The sequence below is a fragment of the Oncorhynchus keta genome, chromosome 12 (genome assembly GCF_023373465.1).
Source record: "Oncorhynchus keta strain PuntledgeMale-10-30-2019 chromosome 12, Oket_V2, whole genome shotgun sequence".
Classification (NCBI taxonomy): Eukaryota; Metazoa; Chordata; class Actinopteri; order Salmoniformes; family Salmonidae; genus Oncorhynchus; species Oncorhynchus keta.
Window position 1 is genome coordinate 43,911,156 of NC_068432.1, and position 14,092 is coordinate 43,925,247.

Sequence of the window (14,092 nt, forward strand, 5' to 3'; positions counted from 1 at the left end):
TCTTCTATCAGCAACAGGCTTCTTTCTCTCTCTCTCTCTCTATATATCTCTCTCTCTCTCTATCTCTCTCTCTCTCTCTATATCTCTCTCTCTCTATATCTCTCTCTCTCTCTATCTCTCTCTCTCTCTCTCTCTCTCTCCTACCAGCAACAGGCTTCTCTCTCTCTCTCTCTATCTCTCTCTCTCTCTCTCTCTCTCTCTCTCTCTCTCTCTCTCTCTCTCTCTCTCTCTCTCTTCTATCAGCAGCAGGCTACTCTCTCGTTTTCCAATCCTCTACTCTTTCCACTATTCATCTCACTGAGTCCTCTTAACTTTCTCTCTCCCAATATCTCTACTTCCCCCCCTTCTTCCTCTCTCCACTCACTCACTCACTCACTCACTCACTCACTCACTCACTCACTCACTCACTCACTCACTCACTCACTCACTCACTCACTCACACACTCACTCACTCACTCACTCACTCACTCACTCACTCACTCACTCACTCACTCACTCACTCACTCACTCACTCACTCACTCACTCACTCACTCACTCACTCACTCACTCACTCACTCACTCTTACCTTCCTCCTCTCCTCCCCTGTAGAGGGAGAACCGTCGTCTCCAGGAGGCTAACATGCGTCTGGAGCAGGAGAATGATGACCTGGCCCATGAACTGGTCAGCAGCAAAATCGCTCTGCGCAAAGACCTGGACAACGTAAGACACATCCCTCGTGAATCCTTTTTTACTTGTGCAAGTCTGTAAACCTGTATGTGTGTTTATACATTTTCTAATACTCTGCTAGGTTTTTCTTGTCATTTGGCATTAGCTAATGTCAGTAGACCTGTTACCCGTACCCATGTGTCTGTCTGTCTGTCCCTCAGGCTGAGGAGAAAGCAGACGCTCTGAACAAGGAGCTGTTGATGACCAAACAGAAGCTGGTGGATTCAGAGGACGAGAAGAGACGACTAGAGGAGGAGTCTGCACAGGTCTGTCTGGCTGGCTGGCTGGCTAGCTAGCTGTCTGTCTGGATAGCTGGCTGGCTAGCTGTCTGTCTGTCTGGATAGCTGGCTGGCTGGCTGTCTGGCTGGCTAGCTGTCTGTCTGGCTAGCTGTCTGTCTGGCTGACTGTCTGGCTAGCTGGCTGGCTGTCTTGCTGGCTAGCTGTCTGTCTGGCTGGCTGGCTGTCTGTATATCTAGCTGGCTGGCTGTCTGTCTGTCTGGCTAGCTGTCTGTCTGGATAGCTGGCTGGCTGGCTGGCTGGCTGACTGGCTGGCTGACTGTCTGGCTGGCTGGCTGGCTGGCTAGCTGTCTGTCTGTCTGTCTGTCTGTCTGTCTGTCTGTCTGTCTGTCTGTCTGACTGTCTGGCTAGCTGACTGTCTGGATAGCTGGCTGACTGTCTGGCTAGCTGTCTGTCTGGCTGTCTGGCTAGTTGGCTGACTGACTGTCTGGCTGTCTAGCTGTCTGCCTGGCTAGCTGTCTGGATAGCTGGCTGTCTGGATAGCTGTCTGTCTGACTGTCTGGATAGCTGTCTGTCTGTCTGACTGTCTCTGGCAAGCTGTCTGTCTGACTGTCTCTGGCTAGCTGACTGTCGGGATAGCTGTCTGTCTGGCTAGCTGGCTGTCTGTATGGCTAGTTGGCTGTCTGGTTAGCTGTCTGTTTGACTAGCTGTCTGGCTGACTGTCTGTTTGGCTAGCTGTCTGGCTGACTGTCTGTTTGGCTAGCTGTCTGGCTGACTGTCTGTTTGGCTAGCTGTCTGGCTGACTGTCTGTTTGGCTAGCTGTCTGGCTGGCTGTCTGTTTGGCTAGCTGTCTGGCTGGCTGTCCATTTAAAATAAACAAAAGATTCCTTTAGTATTTGAAAAGAGAACGGAGGTCCACTGACCATGGACATTGATGTATTGGTTTGATCCATAAATATACCATTGTCCTTTGGAGAGTCGCTGAATGTTCTTCAGATTGCTCGTCTGTTGATGCACCTTGATTGGAGAGCAGTGTTGTTTCTGTCTTTCTGTCTCTTTAAGACAGAGGGGGATGTTGTCCTCCCCTATTCACTGTGGCCACTGCCTGTGTTCCAGGACTTTGGCCCAACACAGGACCTGTAATTACCTGCTCTCTCTACGTTATTTCTCATGTCGTCGCTCAAGGGACATCTGTTGCTGTCCTCTTCATGACTACATTACACTCCTTGTTGAGTGTGTCACTACTGTAGGTAGTTTATACAGGCCCAAGGACAGTTGACTGCTGACTGAGAGGAGGTTATCATGTAGGTCACAGTAGGCAGCCATGAGAATCATTCATTCAGTGTATAATATCACTGCGTGCGTCTGCGTGTGTCCACAGCTGAAAGAGATGTGCAGACGGGAGCTGGGTAAATCAGAGTCTGAGATAAAGAACAATGGTTCCATCATAGGAGAGTACAAACAGGTAAGCTGACAGGAGATATACCATGTTTAGTTTTGTTCTACATGTATAAAGTACTTTCAAATTGTATTCTACATAGTGACATCATATTTATTACTTACCTAGGGACTGCGGATGTAAATTAGCCGTCTAGGTCATTTGTCTACACTATGTTTTGATCACAACTGACAGATAAGGGCCTCCTGAGTGGGGAAGCGGTCTAAGGCACTGCAGACAGACAGACATTTTAGAGACACTCCCCCACCCCTACACCCACTGACTTTTGCCTCCCCCACCCCTACACCCACTGACTTTTGCCTCCCCCCACCCCTACACCCTCCGACCTTTGCCTCCCCCCCACCCCTACACCCTCAGACCTTTGCCTCCCCCCACCCCTACACCCTCAGACCTTTGCCTCCCCCCACCCCTACACCCTCAGACCTTTGCCCCCCCACCCCTACACCCTACACCCTCTGACCTTTGACACCCCTACACCCTCCGACCTTTGCCTCCCCCTACCCCTACACCCTCAGACCTTTGCCTCCCCCCACCCCTACACCCTCCGACCTTTGACTCCCCCACCCCTACACCCTCAGACCTTTAACTCCCCCCACCCCTATACCCTCAGATCTTTGCCCCACCCCTACACCCTCCGACCTTTGCCCCCCCCCACCCCTACACCCTCCGACCTTTTCCTCCACCCCACCCTTACACCCTCAGACCTTTGACTCCCCCACACAGTCCAATACGTCCCCACAAGTTTTGTGTGTCTATGTGGAGTTGACCTCAGTGCTCTGTTTGACCTTTGTGTTGATCCCTGTAGATCTGCTCTCAGCTCAGTGAGCGTCTGGAGAAACAGCAGATGGCCAACAAGGGAGAGGTGGAGAAGATCCGGGTGAGTCCCCATCATCACATGACCTGACACACGATCACATGACAGACCGCAATCACATCAAACAATCACGACAATCACATGACAGATATGACTGACCACTGTATTAAAACACGTGACGTCACACAAACAAATGACCGACAAGACACACAATCAATCACATGACATGCAATCACATGACTTGACAGAGTACTGTATATGTTGATGCTCTCTTTGTGTGGCTGTGTTTGTAGTGCTGCTTAGCGAATTAACATTAGCTGTTTATGTATAGATGTTAGTCTCATGTAGAATGTCAAGTGTGTAGTATACATGATTATAGCCTTAGTGTAATTATATGCAGACATTAGTAGTCTTATATGCGGAGTATGATGAAGAATCCATTGCGATTCCATTTTGATGACAAACAGAATAGCCCAGTTCTTCGTTTGTGAACAGTGATAGTGGATGGTAAGTACAGCCAGGGCAGTAGTGTTTCTCATGTCCAGGCTAGGTGTGGTGATGGGGTGGATGAGAGGGCTCTTGAAGCAGCTGGGGACTGTCTCACCAGTGGAGGAGAGACACTCAGCCTGACACTTAAAACCTCTTCTCATCCCCTTGCTAGCCTCCTTACAACCACTCTGTCCATTACAGCAGCTGCAGCCTGAACTGACTCAATCCCACACCTCCCGGGGGTGGGGGAGGGGCGGTGCTTATATACTCCCTTAAGACTGACAATAGAACTGTTTTTCTATTTTGAAACCGTAGCCAGTATACGCTCCCTCAAAATAGCCAACTTTAATCTAAGATAATTCAAGATATGTCATTTATTTTGATGTTTTTGCCAAATAAATCTTAGTCACGCAATTTTACTTCTAACTCATATTTCTTTCAGTTAAAAAATGTAAACGAGTAGTCTCTCATTGAATGACAACAAAGATTTGATTGAAGAATCACTACTGTTGACCAGTCAACGACGAAGGGGTGTAGACTTCGGCTTACCCCCAGAAAAAAATGTGTGTGCCCAAAACAAACAAAAACATCACAAAATGTCTTCATAATATATACACAAACTCTGCCGAGCTGTTTCAGCTGGGAAGCATGCGGACGCCTTTAGATGCTCTGTGGTGTAGTGTTATAACCTGTACCTGATTTATATAGTGTAGTGTTATAACCTGTACCTGATTTATATAGTGTAGTGTTATAACCTGTACCTGATTTATATAGTGTAGTGTTATAATCTGTACCTGATTTATATAGTGTAGTGTTATAACCTGTACCTGATTTATATAGTGTAGTGTTATAATCTGTACCTGATTTATATAGTGTAGTGTTATAATCTGTACCTGATTTATATAGTGTAGTGTTATAACCTGTACCTGATTTATATAGTGTAGTGTTATAACCTGTACCTGATTTATATAGTGTAGTGTTATAACCTGTACCTGATTTATATAGTGTAGTGTTATAACCTGTACCTGATTTATATAGTGTAGTGTTATAACCTGTACCTGATTTATATAGTGTAGTGTTATAACCTGTACCTGATTTATATTGTGTAGTGTTATAATCTGTACCTGATTTATATAGTGTAGATTTATATCGTGTAGTGTTATAATCTGTACCTGATTTATATAGTGTAGATTTATATAGTGTAGTGTTATAACCTGTACCTGATTTATATAGTGTAGTGTTATAATCTGTACCTGATTTATATAGTGTAGTGTTATAACCTGTACCTGATTTATATAGTGTAGTGTTATAATCTGTACCTGATTTATATAGTGTAGTGTTATAACCTGTACCTGATTTATATAGTGTAGTGTTATAACCTGTACCTGATTTATATAGTGTAGTGTTATAATCTGTACCTGATTTATATAGTGTAGTGTTATAATCTGTACCTGATTTATATAGTGTAGTGTTATAACCTGTACCTGATTTATATAGTGTAGTGTTATAACCTGTACCTGATTTATATAGTGTAGTGTTATAACCTGTACCTGATTTATATAGTGTAGTGTTATAACCTGTACCTGATTTATATAGTGTAGTGTTATAACCTGTACCTGATTTATATAGTGTAGTGTTATAACCTGTACCTGATTTATATAGTGTAGTGTTATAACCTGTACCTGATTTATATTGTGTAGTGTTATAATCTGTACCTGATTTATATAGTGTAGATTTATATCGTGTAGTGTTATAATCTGTACCTGATTTATATAGTGTAGATTTATATAGTGTAGTGTTATAATCTGTACCTGATTTATATAGTGTAGTGTTATAATCTGTACCTGATTTATATCGTGTAGATTTATATAGTGTAGTGTTATAATCTGTACCTGATTTATATAGTGTAGTGTTATAATCTGTACCTGATTTATATAGTGTAGTGTTATAATCTGTACCTGATTTATATAGTGTAGATTTATATAGTGTAGTGTTATAATCTGTACCTGATTTATATAGTGTAGTGTTATAATCTGTACCTGATTTATATAGTGTAGTGTTATAACCTGTACCTGATTTATATAGTGTAGTGTTATAATCTGTACCTGATTTATATAGTGTAGTGTTATAACCTGTACCTGATTTATATAGTGTAGTGTTATAATCTGTACCTGATTTATATAGTGTAGATTTATATAGTGTAGTGTTATAACCTGTACCTAATTTATATAGTGTAGTGTTATAACCTGTACCTGATTTATATAGTGTAGTGTTATAATCTGTACCTGATTTATATAGTGTAGATTTATATAGTGTAGTGTTATAACCTATACCTAATTTATATAGTGTAGTGTTATAACCTGTACCTGATTTATATAGTGTAGATTTATATAGTGTAGTGTTATAATCTGTACCTGATTTATATAGTGTAGTGTTATAATCTGTACCTGATTTATATCGTGTAGATTTATATAGTGTAGTGTTATAATCTGTACCTGATTTATATAGTGTAGTGTTATAATCTGTACCTGATTTATATAGTGTAGTGTTATAATCTGTACCTGATTTATATAGTGTAGTGTTATAATCTGTACCTGATTTATATAGTGTAGTGTTATAACCTGTACCTGATTTATATAGTGTAGTGTTATAACCTGTACCTGATTTATATAGTGTAGATTTATATAGTGTAGTGTTATAACCTGTACCTGATTTATATCGTGTAGTGTTATAATCTGTACCTGATTTATATAGTGTAGTGTTATAACCTGTACCTGATTTATATAGTGTAGTGTTATAACCTGTACCTGATTTATATAGTGTAGTGTTATAATCTGTACCTGATTTATATAGTGTAGTGTTATAATCTGTACCTGATTTATATAGTGTAGTGTTATAACCTGTACCTGATTTATATAGTGTAGTGTTATAATCTGTACCTGATTTATATAGTGTAGTGTTATAACCTGTACCTGATTTATATAGTGTAGTGTTATAACCTGTACCTGATTTATATAGTGTAGTGTTATAACCTGTACCTGATTTATATAGTGTAGTGTTATAACCTGTACCTGATTTATATAGTGTAGTGTTATAACTTGTATCTGGTTTATATAGTGTGGTGTTATAACCTGTACCTGGTTTATATAGTGTAGTGGAATAACTTGTATCTGCTTTATATATTGTTGTGGTATATCCTGACCTGATTTATATAGTGTAAATAACCTGTGGAATAACCTGTGACCTGGTCTAAGGCTGTGAGAAGTACAGTGTCCTCCTTAACAAGTAGGGTCATCTCTAATGGGATAAGGTTTAGGGTTAGAGATGCAATGTTGTAACCTGGCCTATGATGTCTGTCTCTCCCCCAGCTGAAGGTGGAGGGCTGTGAGAAGTGCTCTATCCTCTTCAACAAGGAGGGTCGTCTAAAGGCAGTGAGGAAGATGAAGGAGGGCAGCGAGGAAGAGACGGACGAGGAGAAGGAGGGTCTGAAGAACCAGCTCAGAGAGATGGAGCTGGAACTGGCCCAGACCAAACTACAACTGGTGGAGGCAGAGTGCAAGATACAGGTACTGACCCAGACCAATGATACAGGTACTGACCCAGACCCTAACCCAGACCAATGATACAGCTACTGACCCTAACCCAGACCAATGATACAGGTACTGACCTAGACCCTAACCCAGACCAATGATACAGCTACTGACCCTAACCCAGACCAATGATACTGGTACTGACCCTGACCCTAACCCAGACCAATCATACAGCTACTGACCCTAACCCAGACCAATGATACAGCTACTGACCTAGACCCTAACCCAGACCAATGATACAGGTACTGACCCAGACCAATGATACAGCTACTGACCTAGACCCTAACCCAGACCAATGATACAGGTACTGACCCAGACCCTGACCCAGACCAATGATACAGGTACTGACCCAGACCAATGATACAGGTACTGACCCAGACCAATGATACAGCTACTGACCTAGACCCTAACCCAGACCAATGATACAGGTACTGACCCAGACCAATGATACAGGTACTAACCCAGACCAATGATACAGGTACTGACCTAGACCCTAACCCAGACCAATGATACAACTACTGACCCTAACCCAGACCAATGATACAGGTACTGACCCTAACCCAGACCAATGATACAGGTACTGACCCAGACCAATGATACAGGTACTAACCCAGACCAATGATACAGGTACTGACCTAGACCCTAACCCAGACCAATGATACAGCTACTGACCCTAACCCAGACCAATGATACAGGTACTGACCCAGACCAATGATACAGGTACTAACCCAGACCAATGATACAGGTACTGACCTAGACCCTAACCCAGACCAATGATACAGCTACTGACCCTAACCCAGACCAATGATACAGCTACTGACCCTAACCCAGACCAATGATACAGGTACTGACCCAGACCAATGATACAGGTACTAACCCAGACCAATGATACAGGTACTGACCTAGACCCTAACCCAGACCAATGATACAGCTACTGACCCTAACCCAGACCAATGATACAGCTACTGACCCTAACCCAGACCAATGATACAGGTACTGACCCAAACCCAGACCAATGATACAGGTACTGACCCTAACCCAGACCAATGATACAGGTACTGACCCTAACCCAGACCAATGATACAGGTACTGAGCCTAACCCAGACCAATGATACAGGTACTGACCCTGACCCTAACCCTAACCCAGACCAATGATACAGGTACTGACCCAGACCAATGATACAGGTACTGATCTCAAACCCTGACCCAGACCAATGATACAGGTACTGACCTCTGACCCTAACCCAGACCAATGAACTCACCTGGCTATAGCAACAGAACTCTCCTGGCTATAGCAACTGAACTCTCCTGGCTATAGCAACTGAACTCTCCTGGCTATAGCAACTGAACTCTCCTGGCTATAGCAACTGAACTCTCCTGGCTATAGCAACTGAACTCTCCTGGCTATAGCAACTGAACTCTCCTGGCTATAGCAACTGAACTCTCCTGGCTATAGCAACTGAACTCTCCTGGCTATAGCAACTGAACTCTCCTGGCTATAGCAACTGATGTCTACTGATGTCACTTCATTTAAATTCAGCTGCTATATCATAACAATTCGTGAATTAATTCCTGAAGGGAATTTGAGGCAATACAAGTTTGAATGATTTCTAGGCTCAGTCTCCTGTCCCATTACCCCGGGCTAGCTATGCTGCCCCTTGCCTAACCTCCTTTCTGTATGTTTTCTTCCCTGCAGGACTTGGAGCACACCCTGGGTCTGGCCCTGAACGAGGTCCAGGCAGCCAAGAAGACCTGGTTCAACAGAACCTTAACCTCCATCAAGACCGTGACCGGAGCACAGGGGAAGGAGACGACCTAACCTGAGACCCTCCTCCTCGACCACAGACCGTTCCCTGCAGCTCCCAAACCTCGACCTGTTCCTCTCCCAGCCTCCCCCTCCTCCCCTTGGTCAGGGGTACCAGCCACTAACTTGACCGGAGTGAACCAAACCTCACCACGACAGGAGTTTTAAATAACGACTGAGTTCAAAGGTACCACTGCCCCAAACTAAATGATATACTTAATTAAAAAAGAAACAGAAAAGAAAAGAGTCTTCAACATTGGTCTTTATACTACTGATATTTAACAGGTAAGGAAGGGGTTGTAGAGAGTTACCTGAACTGTCCTCTCTCCAGACATGGGAAAGACAGCGCTTCATTTTACTGTCCTCTCTCCAGACATGGGAAAGACAGCGCTTCATTTTACTGTCCTCTCTCCAGACATGGGAAAGACAGCGCTTCATTTTACTGTCCTCTCTCCAGACATGGGAAAGACAGCGCTTCATTTTACTGTCCTCTCTCCAGACATGGGAAAGACAGCGCTTCATTTTACTGTCCTCTCTCCAGACATGGGAAAGACAGCGCTTCATTTTACTGTCCTCTCTCCAGACATGGGAAAGACAGCGCTTCATTTTACTGTCCTCTCTCTGGACATGGGAAAGACAGCGCTTCATTTTACTGTCCTCTCTCCAGACATGGGAAAGACAGCGCTTCATTATGCTGTCCTCTCTCCAGACATGGGAAAGACAGCGCTTCATTTTACTGTCCTCTCTCCAGACATGGGAAAGACAGCGCTTCATTATGCTGTCCTCTCTCCAGACATGGGAAAGACAGCGCTTCATTTTTACTGTCCTCTCTCCGGACATGGGAAAGACAGCGCTTCATTTTACTGTCCTCTCTCCGGACATGGGAAAGACAGCGCTTCATTTTACTGTCCTCTCTCCAGACATGGGAAAGACAGCGCTTCATTTTACTGCCCTCTCTCCAGACATGGGAAAGACAGCGCTTAATTTTACTGTCCTCTCTCCAGACATGGGAAAGACAGCGCTTAATTTTACTGTCCTCTCTCCAGACATGGGAAAGACAGCGCTTCATTTTACTGTCCTCTCTCCAGACATGGGAAAGACAGCGCTTCATTTTACTGTCCTCTCTCCAGACATGGGAAAGACAGCGCTTAATTTTACTGTCCTCTCTCCAGACATGGGAAAGACAGCGCTTCATTTTACTGTCCTCTCTCCAGACTACTTGCACCAACAACAACTCCAACTGTAATCTAGGTACTACCAGAGCTAAATAACAGCCTCCTTCTTTTCAAACTGAGCGTTTCTCATTTCTGATCTATGATACCTTTCTTTTTCTGTATATGTGTGACTCTGAACATGCTTATGAATAAACATGAGTGAAAACTGAGCACACCAGAGTGTATGTATGGGTGTGTTTATTAATGTGTGTGTGAGTGTTAAGGGGAGTGTGAGTGTGCATGAGTACGTATGTTTGTACAGGTAACTGCCACAGTAATGGAAGCGATTAAATGAGGGATAGAAAGTATTTTGAAAGCAGATGCCTCCATACAGGTGTGGTTCTTGAGTTAATTAAGTAATTAACATCCCATCATTATGGCCATGTATTAAAATGCTGGACATGTCATTATTTTGGCTACCATGGCTATACCCCCACAGGACACGAGTGGTCACTGAATGGTTTGATGAGCATGAAAACTATGTAAACCATGTGCCATGGCTGTCTCAGTCACCAGATCTCAACCCAATTGAACACTTTTTTTTTTTTTCTTTTTTTTACCTTTATTTAACCAGGCAAGTCAGTTAAGAACAAATTCTTATTTTCAATGACGGCCTCGGAACAGTGGGTTAACTGCCTGTTCAGGGGCAGAACAACAGATTTTGTACCTTGTCAGCTCGGGGATTTGAACTTGCAACCTTTCGGTTACTAGTCCAATGCTCTAACCACTAGGCTTATGTGAAGCTTCTCTAGGGGAGCCTGAGATGGCGTTTTTCCATTAACATAACACCAAATGATGGAATTTCACTTGTAGAATCTATGCCCTGGGTACATTGAAGTAGTTCTGGCTCGTGGCGCCCCAGCGCTCTATGAAGACACTTTATGTTACCATTTCCTTTATTTTGGCAGTTACCTGTGTGACTGATGTTTTGAGTGTGGTCTTCCTGTGAAGTTCAGCAGGATAGGAGCTGGGTGCTGTATAGTGAGCTGAGGGGGAGTTATATGAGGAAGAGTATCTTACTGATGAAGCCTTGACTTGAAGGTTGAGGGGAACATGGTAAACATTATGTACTGGGTAACTGTAGATATATAAGCAGCAGCCTTGGGTCTGTCCGGTTACTTGGTGTAACCGTGTCAAGACAGAGGCCACTAGTGGTTGGTCCTGGCGCTGTCCTCACAGTGCACTTTCTGGGCTGTCTGAGCCTGGCTGGGCTCAAAGCATGGGAGCTCAGTGGCTGGAATTGCAGAGACAGATAGATGGGTGTGGCCCTCCCTTGCCTCAGACTCCACCCACAGACGTAGAACAGAACCTCCCCCTTTGGGACTCCTCCCTCCACGGCTGTGTCCGACATGGCATACTACTGGTCTATCAAACGTATCCTACTATATAGGGACTGGTGTTCCGTCCTCCTCTCTGAAACCAGCTGTTCCTCTGGCTTCTCTACTAGAAGACCCTTCATGACCTCTGACCTCATCAATCAAGTTTATGCCATGTTATCCTAGTCACGGACACCACTCTCCCAACATAGACATAGACGCGTCACAGCCAGCCACCTACCGACCTACACTACTGACAGGGAGAGAAATGGCACACAGGTATTGTCTGGTCGTCAATCTCAGGCTGTGTGCTTATGTGGCAGAATGAGTCAGGGGTCATCAAAGGTCAGGGTTTGTCAGAGGTCAAGCTGGCATTCTCTCTGAAAGAGTCGGGTGCACATTGTTGAATGTTATGAATAGAGCAGTCATGATTCCTCATTCTACATGTAAGAGAGACATGTTTGTTGTTCTACATAATATATTTCTGTCTGAATGCTCCGTTAGAGGTCTCTGTCCTACTCTCTACTGACAGTCTGTGTGTGTGTGGTCGGGGTGGGGACTTTGCCCCTTAACATTCATATTTATAATGTATGGTATCTTTCTAAGCTTACTTAAAGGGAAAAATTCACTCTAATCCATTTTGTTTGTATTTTTTTCACTAGTCCACTCTTGATACAGTCTCAAAATGTTTTGCATGTCAGCATTCAAGAAGCCAAGTGTCACTTGCCACATAATCAATGCGTTTTGCAGTGTATTTTTCCTTTAAGTCTGTGATGCCAGTGGAAGGAAGGCCTGTGTAATGTACTGAGAACAAAGAGGTCGTTCTGTAAGGCATTGGGTTGTACATAAGAATGATGATAATGATTAAGTTTTTAATTTTGTATTTCTACTGCTGTAACTCAACTAAATAATAATGTTGCCTAAAATAACAATGTATTGTTGTACTGTGTCACAGATTAATGATGATCATGACCTACATACAGTACCAGTCAACAGTATGGACACCTACCGGTTCTTCTTTGTTTTTACTATTTTCTACATTGTAGAATAATAATGAAGACATCAACACTATGAAATGACACATATGGAATCATGTAGTAACCAAAAAAATTGTTAAACAAGTCAAAGTAGCCACCCTTTACCTTGATGACCTCTTTGCACACTCTTGGCATTCTCTCAACCAGCTTCACCTGGAATGCTTTTCCAGCAGTCTTAAAGGAGTTCCCACATATTTCTAGAAAATAGTGAAAATAAAGAAAAACCCTGAATGAGTAGGTGTGTCCAAACTTGACTGGTACTGTATGTTCTTTTGCTCAAAAGCTTTCCGTCATCTTAAATGTCAGACAAACTGCTGTCTCGTCCATTACATGACAAAATGTACCTTCATCCATCCAACATTTCTGAAGGTGTGGAACATTGTAGTGTGTGTTACATTATTGTCTATACTTAATGCATTTGAATATAAAGATGTGAACTCAGACCACTTTGTTGTTTGTTTCATTCTTATTCTCATCCTAATGTATGCATGGATCACACACTTTAGAGGTCAGTCTATTTTACCTCGCGTCCCTGCGTGTTGTCTGTTCCATAAAGAGTTGTTATCAGTCACTCAATTATAGGATCTCTTATGACCTGCTCCATTATCAATAGAAGGAATACCACATTCTTGTTGCTATAATAATAGTATTAATAGCAATAATACTACTAGTAATAATAATAGCAATAATACTACTAGTAATAATAATAATCGTCATAATGATATCAATAATACTACTAGTAATAATAATAGCAATAATACTACTAGTAATAATAATAGCAATAATACTACTAGTAATAATAATAATCGTCATAATGATATCAATAATACTACTAGTAATAATAATAATCGTCATAATGATATCAATAATACTACTAGTAATAATAATAATCGTCATAATGATATCAATAATACTACTAACAGTCATACCAATAGTAATAATAATAACAACAATAATAGTCATAATAATAATGATAATAGTAATAATAAGTCATAATAATAACACTAATATAATAACAACAGTAATAATAACAATAGTCACAATAATAATGATAATAGTAATAGTAATAATAAGTCATAATAATAACACTAATAACAATAACAACATTAATACTAATAATAGTCATAATAATAATAGTCATATAATAGTAGTAATAGTAATAATAAAAGGCGTAATAATAATAGTCATAATAATAATGATAATAGTAATAATAAGTCATAATAATAACACTAATATAATAACAACAGTAATAATAACAATAGTCACAATAATAATAGCAGTAATAATAGTCAGAATAATAACAATAGTCAGAATAATAACAATAATCATAATAGCCATAATAATAATAGTCATACTGATAAAGTATTAATAATAACATCCATAATAATATAGTCATAATAATAATAATATTAGTCATAATAATAGT

At 41.8% G+C, this 14,092-nt stretch overlaps 1 protein-coding gene across 5 annotated transcripts in view; it reads left to right on the forward strand.

Moving 5' to 3' along the window:
* Positions 1 to 13,109, forward strand: part of LOC118372688 (rab GTPase-activating protein 1-like) — a 172,799-nt gene extending 159,690 nt beyond the window's left edge. For all 5 annotated transcript variants that reach the window (XM_052458420.1, XM_052458419.1, XM_052458421.1 and 2 more), the window contains 6 exons: positions 590 to 700; positions 868 to 972; positions 2,325 to 2,408; positions 3,208 to 3,279; positions 7,074 to 7,271; positions 8,992 to 13,109. In XM_052458420.1, the coding sequence (XP_052314380.1) occupies positions 590 to 700; positions 868 to 972; positions 2,325 to 2,408; positions 3,208 to 3,279; positions 7,074 to 7,271; positions 8,992 to 9,114 (693 nt within the window). In that variant the 3' untranslated portion in view covers positions 9,115 to 13,109. The remainder of the gene's footprint in view (positions 1 to 589; positions 701 to 867; positions 973 to 2,324; positions 2,409 to 3,207; positions 3,280 to 7,073; positions 7,272 to 8,991) is intronic.
* The last annotated feature ends 983 nt before the right edge of the window (positions 13,110 to 14,092 follow it).